The 13,416-nt window shown below is 34.7% G+C and overlaps 1 protein-coding gene across 1 annotated transcript; it reads right to left on the reverse strand.

Annotated features, from left to right (window-relative positions):
• Positions 1-290: 290 nt before the first annotated feature.
• LOC131855313 (alpha-1,3-mannosyl-glycoprotein 2-beta-N-acetylglucosaminyltransferase) lies at positions 291-9,065 on the reverse strand. Its single transcript, XM_059206568.1, has 9 exons — positions 8,464-9,065; positions 7,270-7,394; positions 4,963-5,176; positions 4,186-4,264; positions 2,874-3,023; positions 2,238-2,328; positions 1,625-1,729; positions 562-735; positions 291-404 (listed from the first exon to the last, which is right to left on the reverse strand). Exons 1-9 carry the CDS (start codon positions 8,744-8,746, stop codon positions 291-293), a joined length of 1,335 nt encoding a protein of 444 aa, XP_059062551.1. The 5' UTR covers positions 8,747-9,065.
• Positions 9,066-13,416: the final 4,351 nt, after the last annotated feature.

Raw genomic sequence — 13,416 nt, forward strand, 5'->3', positions numbered from 1 at the left:
AAATGAACTCTACAATTCTATGGAATGTAAATTTTTCGCTGTATGTTTTGAAAATTTACTTACTGTTCCATTAACAGTTTCCTTGTGATTTTTTTCTAAAACCTATTATTTAAGTTTTTTAAGAGAACAATTCAATAATTTTATATTATAAATTATGTTGTTACATGGGCATAAGAATTTTGAATGGCTAAGGCCCCCACCTTAGCTCTAAAAAGGTTGGGAAACACTACTCTAGTTGGTGTCTTCGCCCGTGCAGCGTCCGTTCGGGCGGGGCCGCGCGGGGTGCGGGGCTAGCCCCAGCTGGGGTCGTACCCGCGCCAGGGGTCCCGCGGGGCCACCCACACGCGCCGCCCCCGCACGAAGCACGACACCACGCCGCGGTACGCCGTCCGAGGGACGCCACTCTGTTTACAACACTTTATTTTATTTTACGATAGTGGCAAACAAGCATACGGCCCGTCTGATGGTAAACAGTTACTATACCATACCTTTATGACACTATTTTTACTGAGTAGTTACAGTAAGGCAATATTTAACAAATAAAAGTTTATTATATCTTACCCGAAAGTCGTCCATAAGTCCAAGCTTCTTGGCCGCTTTCTGGTAAGTCTTGGCATTGGAGTAGCTGACCCTGACCGCGGGGGGGTCGCCCCCCACGGGTAGCGACACGACCTCGTCCGCGGTCCACTCCGGCAGCGCGTACACCGTCGATGTTAGAGATTCGTCGTAGTTTTCCTGTGACGGTACCAATGTATTTTCTTCAAACTCAAAATTATTTATTATATATTATATTTTTTTTTTATCACTATCCCTATCGTCCAGTACGTCTGCCTAGTTCAGTCCAGAAGAACTGACAAGAAAATCAATTGATACATTTTTTTTAAGGTTTTATTATTTTAATTGCAACCAAACAAACTAATAAAATTGTAATTTTGTGTAGTTTTATAAATCATCTTACGTGAAGCAAAAACTTTGAACCTCTTTTTACGAATATTGCGCGGATAGAGGAGTATGAAATTTTGCTTATAGTATATATAGAGAAATACAGAAAGAAAGTATATTAAATCAATAAAAAAAACATTACACACACGTATTTTACACACATGCTTAATTTATTTATTTATTGTTAGTCTGTGGTCAAATTTAGAATAGATTAACAATGTATGTACTTAATATTATTTGTCTATATTCTTACTGAATGTGGAATATAAGCATAATTTAAATTATAGTCGAAGTCCGACCTTAATAGTAGTTCATGTTATTAGTTGACAATATTGTTTTTTCTTTCTTACTATATCAAATAATTTGAGAAAGAAAAATAAACTGTTTTAAATCTGACGCGGTCATTATTTATACGTATAATAAGTATAGTCTGCTGATATGAATATCGAGCGAGTTTCAATAGTAGCAACAAACGAAGACGTGTGAAGGTAGACGAATATGTCTGCCCATAAAAAAATATTATGCATCTACTCGCTGCTCTTCAGTTTACCCGTGATCATGGCGGTTGTAACACTGCCGAAATATCGGGAACTCAATAAAAATAAAATGGGGTAAGATCCCGTGATTTTTACCAATTATATGTATAAGAAAAATAAATTTACTTTTTTTCTATAAGAAATACCTTGAGTAAGTAAGTGAGGTTCATCTTAGTGAACTCTACATAGTCCACGTTCAGTTGCATCGCTCGCAGGTGCATATCGTAGAAGAGGCCCTTACTCACGCCTATCTGCAAAGTTTATTTATTTTTTTATTTATTTCTGGCAACTAGGCCCATATTTGGGGCATTAAAGTCCTCGGGTGGCGATCGCGGACCAGAAGACGCAGCGTGGGAAGGCCTCCAGCAAGGTGGACCGACGATCTGGTCAAGATCGCTGGAAGGCATTGGATGCGAGCACCACAGGACCTATCGTCATGAAGATCTTTATGGGAAGCCTTTGTTCAGCAGTGGACGTCTTCCGGGCTGAGATGATGAAGCCCATATTATAAATACCTAATAGACTAACATACATATGAATTAATATAATAAAACTAATATATTGATATTGTATGTGTGGTCACGGCACTGCTTACGGCAATCAGGAGTTGGTCTCCAACCGATCTATTACTACTTCTACCGCAAGTATAGGGTGCCATCTACACTCGCCCCCTATCGTCCGGTGAAGCTGCAAAGGCCAGCTGCTGACAGCATTAGAATAGTTAAAAAAATATGCTAAAGAATGAATGAAGAAAGGCACCTTTCCGAATGTGAAAGTTCTAGATATTTCTGGACGTATGCATGCTCTGCCGTGCGTGTTCTCTGGATTACGTAGCCAGTCATCGAAGAATCTGGAAACAAATAGTTTTTTATTCAAATATATATAAAAAATACTAGGAAACAAGCTCATGGCACTTCCGATAGTAAGCGTGAAACGTCCCGCTAGCTCGTGTGTAGATCTAGCGGGACGCTTAACGCTTACTATTTTTATTTTATTATTATTAACTACTTACGCACACGCACCTTTTTATTCCATAAAAATGCCACCAAGTAGAACTAACTTACATAAAATTAACTCACACTTCAGTTCTATACAAATCATTACATAGTATAAAACAAAGTCGCGGTCGCCGTCTGTCCCTATGTATGCCTAAATCTTTAAAATTACGTAACGGATTTTGAAGCGGTTTTTAATAGATACGAGTAATTCAAGAGGAAGGTTTACATGTATAATACACGTACACCCGTGCCGAAGCCAGGGTGGGTAGCTAGTACATAATAAAATAAGGCATTAATTGAAGAATCGCAATAGCAGGCAAGATAAGTAATGTTAATATCGTCTCTGAGATAAAAAACTGGATATAATGGAATTTTATGATTAGTTTATGATACTCACGCTTCAGGCCACCGCGGCTCCAGCTCTAACCAAGTGTCTCTCCGCAGCGTCCAGCCCAGGCCCGGGAAGAAGTCGGTCCTGTGCAGCAGCTCCGGCCGGGACATGTCTATGACTTCCTTCTTGCCGTTGTCGTTCCATGCCGATATGCACCTAGAGGAAGGGGATTGTTAGAAATGTGAAATAAAACTATTCTATTATCATCCAATAAAAAATATAAATACTAGCTGTGATCGCGGTTTTACCCGCGTGAAATTTATAACCTATATGTTATTCTGATGTATATACAAGCTATATTACTGTAAAATTTCATCAAAATCTGTTCAGTAGTTTTTGCGTAAAAGAGTAACAAGCAGGGATGTTACGGATATGTAATTTCGGATACGGATAGAGTTCGGATAGGATCGGATACTGATGCGGATATGAAATTATTTCGGATTATCCGTTAGTTTCGGATAATTTCGGTTACGGATATTATTTTTTTAAGAAATTTCAAAAGAATAATACAAATAGCTAAAGAAATGGCCACATAACGTGTCTCTATTAAGCTCCGCCCCTATCCGATATTATCCGAAACTTTTATTTCGGATTCGGTTACGATTACGAATATTTTTTTTTTATATCGGATATCCGATAGTTTCGGTTACGGTTACGGAGTTCCCTAACATCCCTGGTAACAAGCATCGATACGTACTCACAAAATTTCGCGTTTATTATATTACATATTAAAATATCCTTATTAATATTATAAATGCGACAGTAACTCTGTCTGTCTGCCGCGCTTTCACGCCAAAACTATAATTTTAAATGAATTTTGGTGCACAGATTGTCTAAACCCCGAGAAAGGACACTATTTTTAAATGCAAGAAAGGGTTGTAAGGGGTTGAAAGGGGACGCGAAAGGTTGTATGGAATTATAGTCATTGTTAAAGCTACTAGTAACTTATTTTTTAGGCTGTTGATGGAATATTATATAAATATGACAAAATATCATCATAAAAAATTTATCAATGATACTCATTAATTAAAGAGCATGATGGAAGATCGCGGAAGTGGCAAGAGCTCCACCAACAAGAGCGTAGCTCTTAAATTATGAATGAATGAATGAACTCATGAATACAAATACGTATTACATCGACCCCAAATAAAAGGGATAAGGAAGAAGCCGATGATGATGACTCATGAATACAAATGTTTGTACCGTGCAAGGAATTGAACCCGAGACCGGTGGAAGTAAAGCGGTGTGCTAAACCGCTAGACCACCGAGGCCGATAATTTAAATTGGTCTACATTTACATATGTTCACAGATACATACCACAGACTTGAATCCTTCAGCAGCAGTGAATACGTGCCTCGAAAGTACTCGAAGAAATCTTGAGATATGTCCAAGTCATCTGCGAATAGCACAAAGTATCTTTTACGTTCAAGTTTTGTTTGCTTTTGCAATAGCATATGCTGGTGGTCACTCTATTCTCCCAAATATGAACATATAATTGTAAACATGTACAATATTTATTTGAATAGAATACGAGCTGAGTTGCTTGTCAGTTCTTCTCATCTCGAAATCATTCCGAACTGACGGTAGATTTAACATATCAGAAGAGTCTGTAGTTGATCTACATGAATAAATATTTTGAATTATACCTATATGATATATGCTATAGTAGCAGAGATTGATAATTTGTAAGTACTTTTGAATTGTATTTTTAGAATAAAATAGAAAATCCTTTATTCAAATAAACTTAATTTAAGCACTTTTAACTAGCCACTGTTATCGTTCTTTTAATCTACCACTCATTCGGAAAGCTCCCTTATAACAAGAAGAAACCTGCACATTGCTCTTTTAAATAAATGTTGGTTTGGCTCTTTTAAATTAACTTTACATTTATAAGTAAATAACTTTACAAGTATGGATGTTTGCTACAAAAACCACTGAACCTAGATGAAACGTTACAGTAATATAGCTTATGCATCAGAATAACTTATAGCCTATAAATTTAACGCGGTGAAACCGCAGACATAGTCTAGTATACATTAAATTAGTCGTGGTGATTAAAGCAGACCAGTCCCTACAAGTAATTTTCTTACTGACCTTCGACAATAATAACAGCTTCATGCCCCAGCGTGTTGAAGACGTGGTTCAGAGCGAATTTGTAATGTCGCGCTATTTTGTAGTACCCCCGGAACTTGACCTTGGCGCGGGGGAGCGGTATCTCTGAAGTGTCTGGCTGCTGGACCACAGTGATGCTGGGGTCTGTATCCGTGAAGCTCTTTATCACTTGGTAGGTTGCATTGTGGCCGCAATCCTAGAACAAGTAAATAATGGGATAGACATTTTTTTGCGGACTACTCTAATGCTGTTAGCCGCAGCTGGCCTTTACAGATTCACCAGACGGTAGTGGGCAAGTGTAGATGTCAGGCTGAACTCGCGGAAGAACTTATGGAGCGGCTGAAGGTCAACTATCGCGTGATGGATAAGACTTTAGTCTGAGGGCATCGCTAGGGATTCGAACCTCGTCGTAATTTCGATCTCTATTTGAATTGGACGAGGTTCGATCGGAGGGGCGGGATAACAATCGTGATGGTGCGTATTTTTTGAAAAATGTAACGAATTCCTTGACGAAGTGTATTTTATTTTTTAATTATATGTAATAACATTTAGTAAACATTTAATAGTAATAGTAAAATAATAATAGTACATTTTTAATGAAATAACAGTTTTTTACTATACGGTACATACACCAAAATAACATTTTTTTTAATTTTCATGTCCCGGCTAATCTCTGAAATGGCTGGACTGATTTTGACGGGACTTTTTTGGTAGGTAGCTGTTGTATAATAAGAAGTAACTTAGGCCACTTTTATTTTAGAAAAATAAAGTTAAATTCCACGCTGGCAAAGTCGTGGGAACAGTTGTGTATGTATTTTTGATATATTCTTTTTGTAATAATATTTTAGAAATAGAAATAGAAATGGAAATAATCTTTATTCAAATAAACTCATTACAAGCACTTTTGAATAGTCATATTTTGATTCTACCACTCATTCGGAATGCAGATTCATCACAAGAAGAATGAGCAAGAAACTTGTGTGTTGCTCTTTTTAATAGATGTTTTTTTTTAAATAAATAATTACATTACATCATTAATTATTAATTTATATTTTGCTGTCGTATTAATCACATTTTTAATTATCTCCGTATGTGTCTCATAAAACCTTCGAAAACATCAGATAGATGTACCTTATGATTTCGAGTGTTCAGCTTCAAAGAGTCTGTTTATAACAGGTACTTTATTATACATTTTTTTTTTATAAATCACAATAAACTTCTTACTAATATTATAAACGCGAAAGTTTGTAAGTAAGGATTGATGGATGTTTGTGACTCTTTCACACAAACTATTGAATGGATTTTGATAAACTTTACAGTAGAATATGCTATTACAATTGTGTTAAATTGAACTAGTTTAATCAGCGGCAGTATATATTTTACACGCACAACGGCTCAAATAAGAGGCTGATTGCAAAAAATGGAGTCCAACATACAACACAGTGGCCGTAGCGTACATACTATGTAGGCTATATAATATCACGCCACGATTTATAGGAGCAGAGCTGCACTAAAAAAAATGCGGCAAAATCGCTGGAAATGGGAAGCAGACGAAGTTACGCGGTTCAACTAGTTCAATGATGCACATTTGCACAAATGCGCATCGTTTTGGTTCTTATCAAGAATTTGTGCATAATTGCATCGTTAAACAGGTTATCGTTTGCATCGTTATCAGCTCTGACCTAAATAAGATTAGGTTGGTACTTAAATTGCAATATAATGTATTCTGTTATTTAATTTCGGAGCCAGTGGTTAGCATACTGCTTTAATTCCAATGGTGCAACCATTGGAATTAAGTACATAACTATTTTTTGATAAAAATATGAAATCAAACTAGTTTTTATTATTCACGACCTTAACGTACGTCATATAATGACGGCCTCCATGGTCTAGCGGTTTAGCCCATCGGCTTACTTCCGATGATTGCGGGTTCGATATCTAGCACGGCACAAACATTTTCACATTCACGAGTATAATTATTTGTAACAGTCTGGCTGTTTTCTATGTAAATTATGTATGTATTGTAAATACATACTGTTAAAACAATAGTAGCAAATCCTTTAAAAAAGGATATCTAAATATTAATATCAATTATCTATAACCCAAGCTCTGCATACCATTTATTTAAAGTTTTACTCATATTATATATCTATACATATAAATAAAATTGGAGTGTCTGTTAAAGAAAATTAAGAACACATCTCTAATGTAAATTATTATTATAATTAAATCTGATTATAGCCAGAAGGGCTGATCACAGATAGAAAAAAAAATCTCGAATGTACTCACCTGACTTACTATAATTGGGAATGTATTTTTATCTGGTCTAAACTTGACCAAGTTGTCCAAACATCGTCTCACTGTCACCCTGTCACACGCTATGAGCAAAACGGGCAGAACTACATTAGCGGTATCTGTAACAAATGCAATTACGTGACACTGATATTAAGGTTCATTTTGAAACAATCAAGCAAACCTTTTTTTTTCATCTAGTTTGGTTTAGTTTGACTTCAATCAATATATTCTTTATTCAAATATTTTTTATTATTTTACCCATGAATGAAGTTGGCTGAGTATGAACTCTCCCATATTTGATTATAATATACTGTGTGAAATAAGGAATTAATATGTTTAAGCTGTATATGACAAATTTGTTACTGTTTAGTTGTAAAAAAGAAAATAATATTTTTTATTTTTGATTCAAATATAGACAAAATATATTGTAATTTGGACATGGACATTTTCCTAATCAATTTTAAACAAATTAAATTCTGTCTAATTAATTTTAAGTTTTTATAAGAATAAATTTTCCTTCTTTATGAGGCAAAACATACTGGGATATGATATTTATTTTACAATTACAACTCTTGTAGGCTACCTATGTTTATAGCAAATTTGAAAATTTTACAAATAAACATAGTGTTTTTATTCCAATCAACCTCAGACTTATCCCAAGAATTATTTATTTATTTATTTGCAGAATATAATGTTACAAGTAGGTCTTAAAATATGAATATTCGTTCAATGTATTCAGCCTGCTAACAGGCGTGATAAATTTATATACATGATTACTTTTATAAATTGAATTAATTGTTCAAAGATTATAAGCCAAACCAAAAGTAAATGTAAAACTGTAAATTTCTCTATATTTAATGATGTGTCATAACTTCCAAGAAGCTTAGAAATATTAAAAGATTCTAAATGTACATATACATATAAATGACAATGGAATGGCACACCCGCCTGCATAGTACATGCTAGTCGGGCACCAGTGGAGGATAACGACCCATTGTGACCAATTCACTATTATTAATCACAATGGTTTTTAGAGCAGATAACATGGCAGATATTTCTAGTAATAGTGGGTCACCAGTTGCCATTACTAATAACTCCTTCCTGCAGGTGGATTGTATTGGTAAATGGTAATTTAAGTGTTTTGTGCATTTATATTAAGTTTATTGAAAAACAAAGATTTCTACATACTTGGCATAAAATTTCGATCATAGCCGCTATCTTTGGCATCTCCATGATAGTTTTCCTCTGTCCTCTTCAAATGTTTCTTCACTTTTTCTAATAAACTATTGCTTTCACTGAGCCGACCTTCAATACGTTTTTCTAAATGTTCTATCCTATTTTCTATTTCTAACAGATTGTGGTCGTTGGGTATTGACTTTGATAACTCTATTACTGACGAATATGACACAATAAACCATATCAACACCAATCCAATACCGATAATCAGTAATTTCTTAATGTTCACTCGCATTTTGAATATGTATTTGTTAGTGTTTCTATTAAGTTGAAAATCGCATTATCGTGTTTGTTACGCTGCAACTTTAGTATACTATATACTTTTGTAACAATAGGAAATAGTTGTATTCAAACAAGTTATATTCAGATTGCAAATATTATAGAGAGCTAGAATCCGGCATTAAATTGTATCACAATACACTTTCACACATTAAGTTCATGCATATAAATAAATCAGCTTAAACACAAGAGATATAGACTGCAAGATGACAGAATCAGTCAATTTAATATATATATAATATAAATTCCTAAATATTATTTTAATTTACATTCTACATTCGAACAACGATAAATGTAGATATAAAGGTAATAACATTTTGCAAATGACAACAAGATTAATTCCATTTGACAGTTCCTGTTTTACCAATTGTCACAAAGTACACTTGAATGTTCACCAGTTACAACAACTTCCTTATAAATCCACCAATCACAAAATTTACTAGTGACTGATCCACCAATCTTTCACAGGAAAACGACACCTTAAAATGTCAAAGTCACAAATGACAGCTCAATCACCATCCACAGACTGCACAGACTCGGCAAATAATCAAATAAAGTAAATAATAGTCACAAGTTCTCCTTTGTTAATTTGTACGACGACTTTTTACAATTCAAATATAGATTGTAAAAAGGCGTCAGTGTGGATACCTCAGTTTCGCTTCCCTTATTTATATTAACTTATTCACCTCAGTATCACTTATTAATATAATTGGAATAGTATACAAACTGACGGCCTAAATAAGCGGTAACCGTTGCCTATGTACGAACTATGGACATAATTTGTCACCTACGTACCACTCATACGTTACTAGAGGACATGTCATATCCCTTAGTCTGTAATTTAAACATAACCACTGGAAATCAGCGTTGTGGGATAACTTATTCATACTACAGTATAAATGCTGAGTGGGAGTCACATTCAGCGTTACCAGTATGTTTTAAGCTTTAGCTTTTAAGTTGTATACTAATAATATTGTGGATAAGAATACTGATGTAATGCTGAATAAATATCTTTATTATTAACTGCTCAATCTGTACACTACAAACTATATTATCCTGTGTTACAAACGAAACTTCTTACAGATATGCGAAATATCAGTCGCCAAACAGCTTGCTTGAGAGGTAAGACTGAGATCCCCAAGCAGATGACTTAAGTTTAGTTGGTCAAATAACACTTGTTTCATCGTTATATAATTGAGACCCTTATTTTGCAGTATCTACATCAAACCCCATGTACCCATATACCTATGTTAATTAATATTTCAGTTTACATGCGAAATAAGAGATACGATAATTGTAATTGGGAAAGTAAAAATAATTATATACATTCACGTTAGTAAAATGTTTAGTCTTTTTTATTCAAATCATTGCAAAGACATTTATTCATGTAAGACATTTTGTTGAACATAAAACTCCTTTGTAATATTGACATATATTATTTGTATATTAAAAGAGAAAACATATTAATAAAAAAGACGACTGCGAAAAAAATGGTGTTTCCTTATTTGCCCTCTGCATAAATAAAATCCCAATACATTTAGCCGCGTATGAAAGTCAAATTTTCTGTATTAATATTTTTTCCCTTATCGTCCAGTTCAGTATACAGATTATATTGAGAAGAACCAGCATAAAGCTCAACTGTAACCAAATAGTTTTACACAAACCAAATCGTTCTTAACTACTCTGATGTGCAAGTCAAAATCGGAGTTTATGCGTTTTGTTTTTGGCAAATATGACATGCAAGTTACATGCTCTGTTCCGGCTCATATATATTTCGCGGGTAAACATTTTTTACATGGAATTCCTAATTCGTCGCCGCCTCATTGACAAAACGAGAAATTTAAATCCTGCAAAGAATGCGGGGTTCTATTCGATAATTACCATTTGGGATAGCACTCTCGCAACATGTTAATAATTATTAAGAACAGTTTTTCTTAAATAGGTTTGTTATGTTGAAAATGTGTTTCACTAGCTGTGCTCGCGGTTTCACCTGGGTTAAATTATAATATATAAATTTCAATATAAAAGTAAAATTATATAAAGAGAAGCGGTTGCAGTTTTCACTATTCTTTGTATTGCAAGCATCGCAATTTTTTTTCGTTTTGTTATTGATGACTACTTATGATAGCTACTAGCAGCGGGTGTACATGTATTATTCATATAAACCTTCCTCTTGAATAACTCTATCTATTAAAAAAAACCGCTTCAAAATTCGTTGCGTAGTTTTAAAGATTTAAGCATACATAGGGACGGACAGACAGCGACACCGACTATTGAATGATTTTGCCCAATTTACATGAAACCTTTTAAAATTATAGCCTATGTGTTATTTTGATGTATAAGCTATATTACTGTAAAGTTTCATCACATGCCGTTCTGTAGTTTTTGCGTGAAAGAGTAACAAGAGTAACATCGACAGCGACTTTATTTTATACTATGTGATAATCATGAGGGAATGCACACGCCTGCGCTAACTGTATACGTGGGGCTCCAGTGGACGATGATAAAATGACCATGAAGTTAGGTCAATCATTTGCCAGAATGACAATTTACCACGATCACGGAACTACGTGGAGATCAACCTATGTCAGGTACATTGTTATCAATGAGAGTTTTTGTTATGCATGATAATGGAATAAAGCAGTAAAGCAGTGGAGGATGATAAGATGAACATGAGGTCAGGTCAGTTAGCCCATTGTGACAAATTAATCAGTACTTTATCACGTTGGTTTCCAGGGGAGGAGGTCGTGGGTGAGGACGTGGAGGTCAACCTGACCAGCTATGTACCATACATAGCTAGTAATGGGGTCATGAGTCCACATTACTAACAATCCCCGTCCCCCCTATGAATGGGGTTAGTCCACATTACTAATATGCACCTTTCCTTATTTAGTGTTATATAACTATTTTGTTCTAATTACTTTATAAATAGTTAAAAATTGTTATTTGTTCCGAATACCACATTATACGAGTACAAAGTCACGGATTAAGCTAGTTCCAATATGTAAAACTTATTAAAAACCCAATATTATGAAAAGAAACTATTTATGTAAATCACGTGCTTTTAATATTTTTAAAATAATTGCCTACAGCTTATTAACTAATTAAGCGTTGCGGGGTTCACAGTGTAAATTACAGGCGCCGGCCGCGCATACCGAAACAATTTCAAACTAAGAACAGCGCGGCGCGCGCAGGTTACTTGTCAAATAGAGCGGAAATTGTCAAATATTTTTATTTCCTTGTTGGGATCTGTGGGGTGATAAATTAACGGTATTTTTTTTTTATTTTTATGTAACTGGAATAATAAACAAGGGGAAGGTTCACCCGATGATAAATGGCAATGTCGTCTATATATTTACAGAGACAGATTGTAGTACCCATTGAACAGCGTCAACGATATTACGGAATAGGTATATTATGAATTGAGTGGGATGTTTAGTGATGCAGACTAGTCGCCTCATTGCCAGTAATATATGACACATTTCTAGCAACGTGGCCACTAGTCTGATCCACCACGTTGTTTTATTTTTTACGTAATTCCTAATTGCAATGGCAAACAATCTGAGGGTCCATCCGATGATAACAGTTACGTATATGAACCGCACTATGGATATTATGCTGTCATGTGACACCGGTGATACCACTCATGCGTTGCCATTTCAGAAGACTAAGATGGACACCATCGTAGTCAATGACAGCCTTGGTTATCCAGCGTTTTAGCACATCAATTTACTCCGGATAGACGCGGGTTCGACGTCGCACGGTGCATAATTTTGTATTCATAATATGTATAGTGTATATATTATTTGTATCGGTCTAGGTGTTTTGTTCCTTTCTTATAGTCTGTAACAACAACAGAAAGTCTGTTTAGCTTGAGATAAAACGGCGTTGTGTGAATTGTTCAGTGATAAAAAAAAATAGATACAGAACCACATATGCGTTCGCCTTTAATCCAACATGGCAGTATATCGGTAACACAGAGCATCGATCAAGTGTAAAAAAAATGAGGTCAAAAAAGCTAGCGCCACGCAGGAACGCACTAATTATGACAAAATGTGTCGGCCGAATGAATGGACGCTCTACATCACATTATTTATTGTTACTGTTATTACTAACATTTGTTTTAGTTATAGTCGCAAATAATATTATGTAATATTATAAACGCGAAAGTTTGTGAATAAGGATAGAGGGATGTTTATTACTCTTTCACGCAAAAATGCTGAACGGATTTTAGGTACTTTATTAGGATAATAGATACTTTTATATGCATTTGGTAAAAATCTGTTAATTTGAAATTACAAACAGTGTTAATAACTCTTTAGTTCATGTAAGGACAATATACGTTCTTTGTCATCTCTAAAACATTAGGAATTAAACGACTGTAAATTTAGACTTCATTGTCAATATATATACATACTTTACTTTCCTCTTTTATTGATGCCCTATCTACGAACCTAATAATTACATATCTATTATTATTATTATATATATTAGGGTTACTGTACTGCCCAATATTGAACAGACATTTTAGTTTTATTTATTTGTATAGATTGTATAAATAGTGATGATTAATGATATCAGCACTCTCTACCAACCTTTCGCAAAGATATCTCTTTACTTGAATAA

The sequence above is a fragment of the Achroia grisella genome, unplaced genomic scaffold (genome assembly GCF_030625045.1).
Source record: "Achroia grisella isolate CSIRO2021 unplaced genomic scaffold, CSIRO_AGI_Agris_v1 utg1360, whole genome shotgun sequence".
Lineage (NCBI taxonomy): Eukaryota > Metazoa > Arthropoda > Insecta > Lepidoptera > Pyralidae > Achroia > Achroia grisella.

Excerpts from the sequence above, each read along its gene's own strand:
- LOC131855313 (XM_059206568.1), bottom strand. The coding sequence starts at position 8,746 with ATGCGAGTGAACATTAAGAAATTACTGATTATCGGTATTGGATTGGTG. Across the intron at positions 7,395-8,463 it reads TGATCGAAATTTTATGCCAA|ATACCGCTAATGTAGTTCTG; the intron begins GTATGTAGAAAT and ends CATTTGTTACAG. Across the intron at positions 2,329-2,873 it reads GAGCCGCGGTGGCCTGAAGC|ATTCTTCGATGACTGGCTAC; the intron begins GTGAGTATCATA and ends ATTTGTTTCCAG.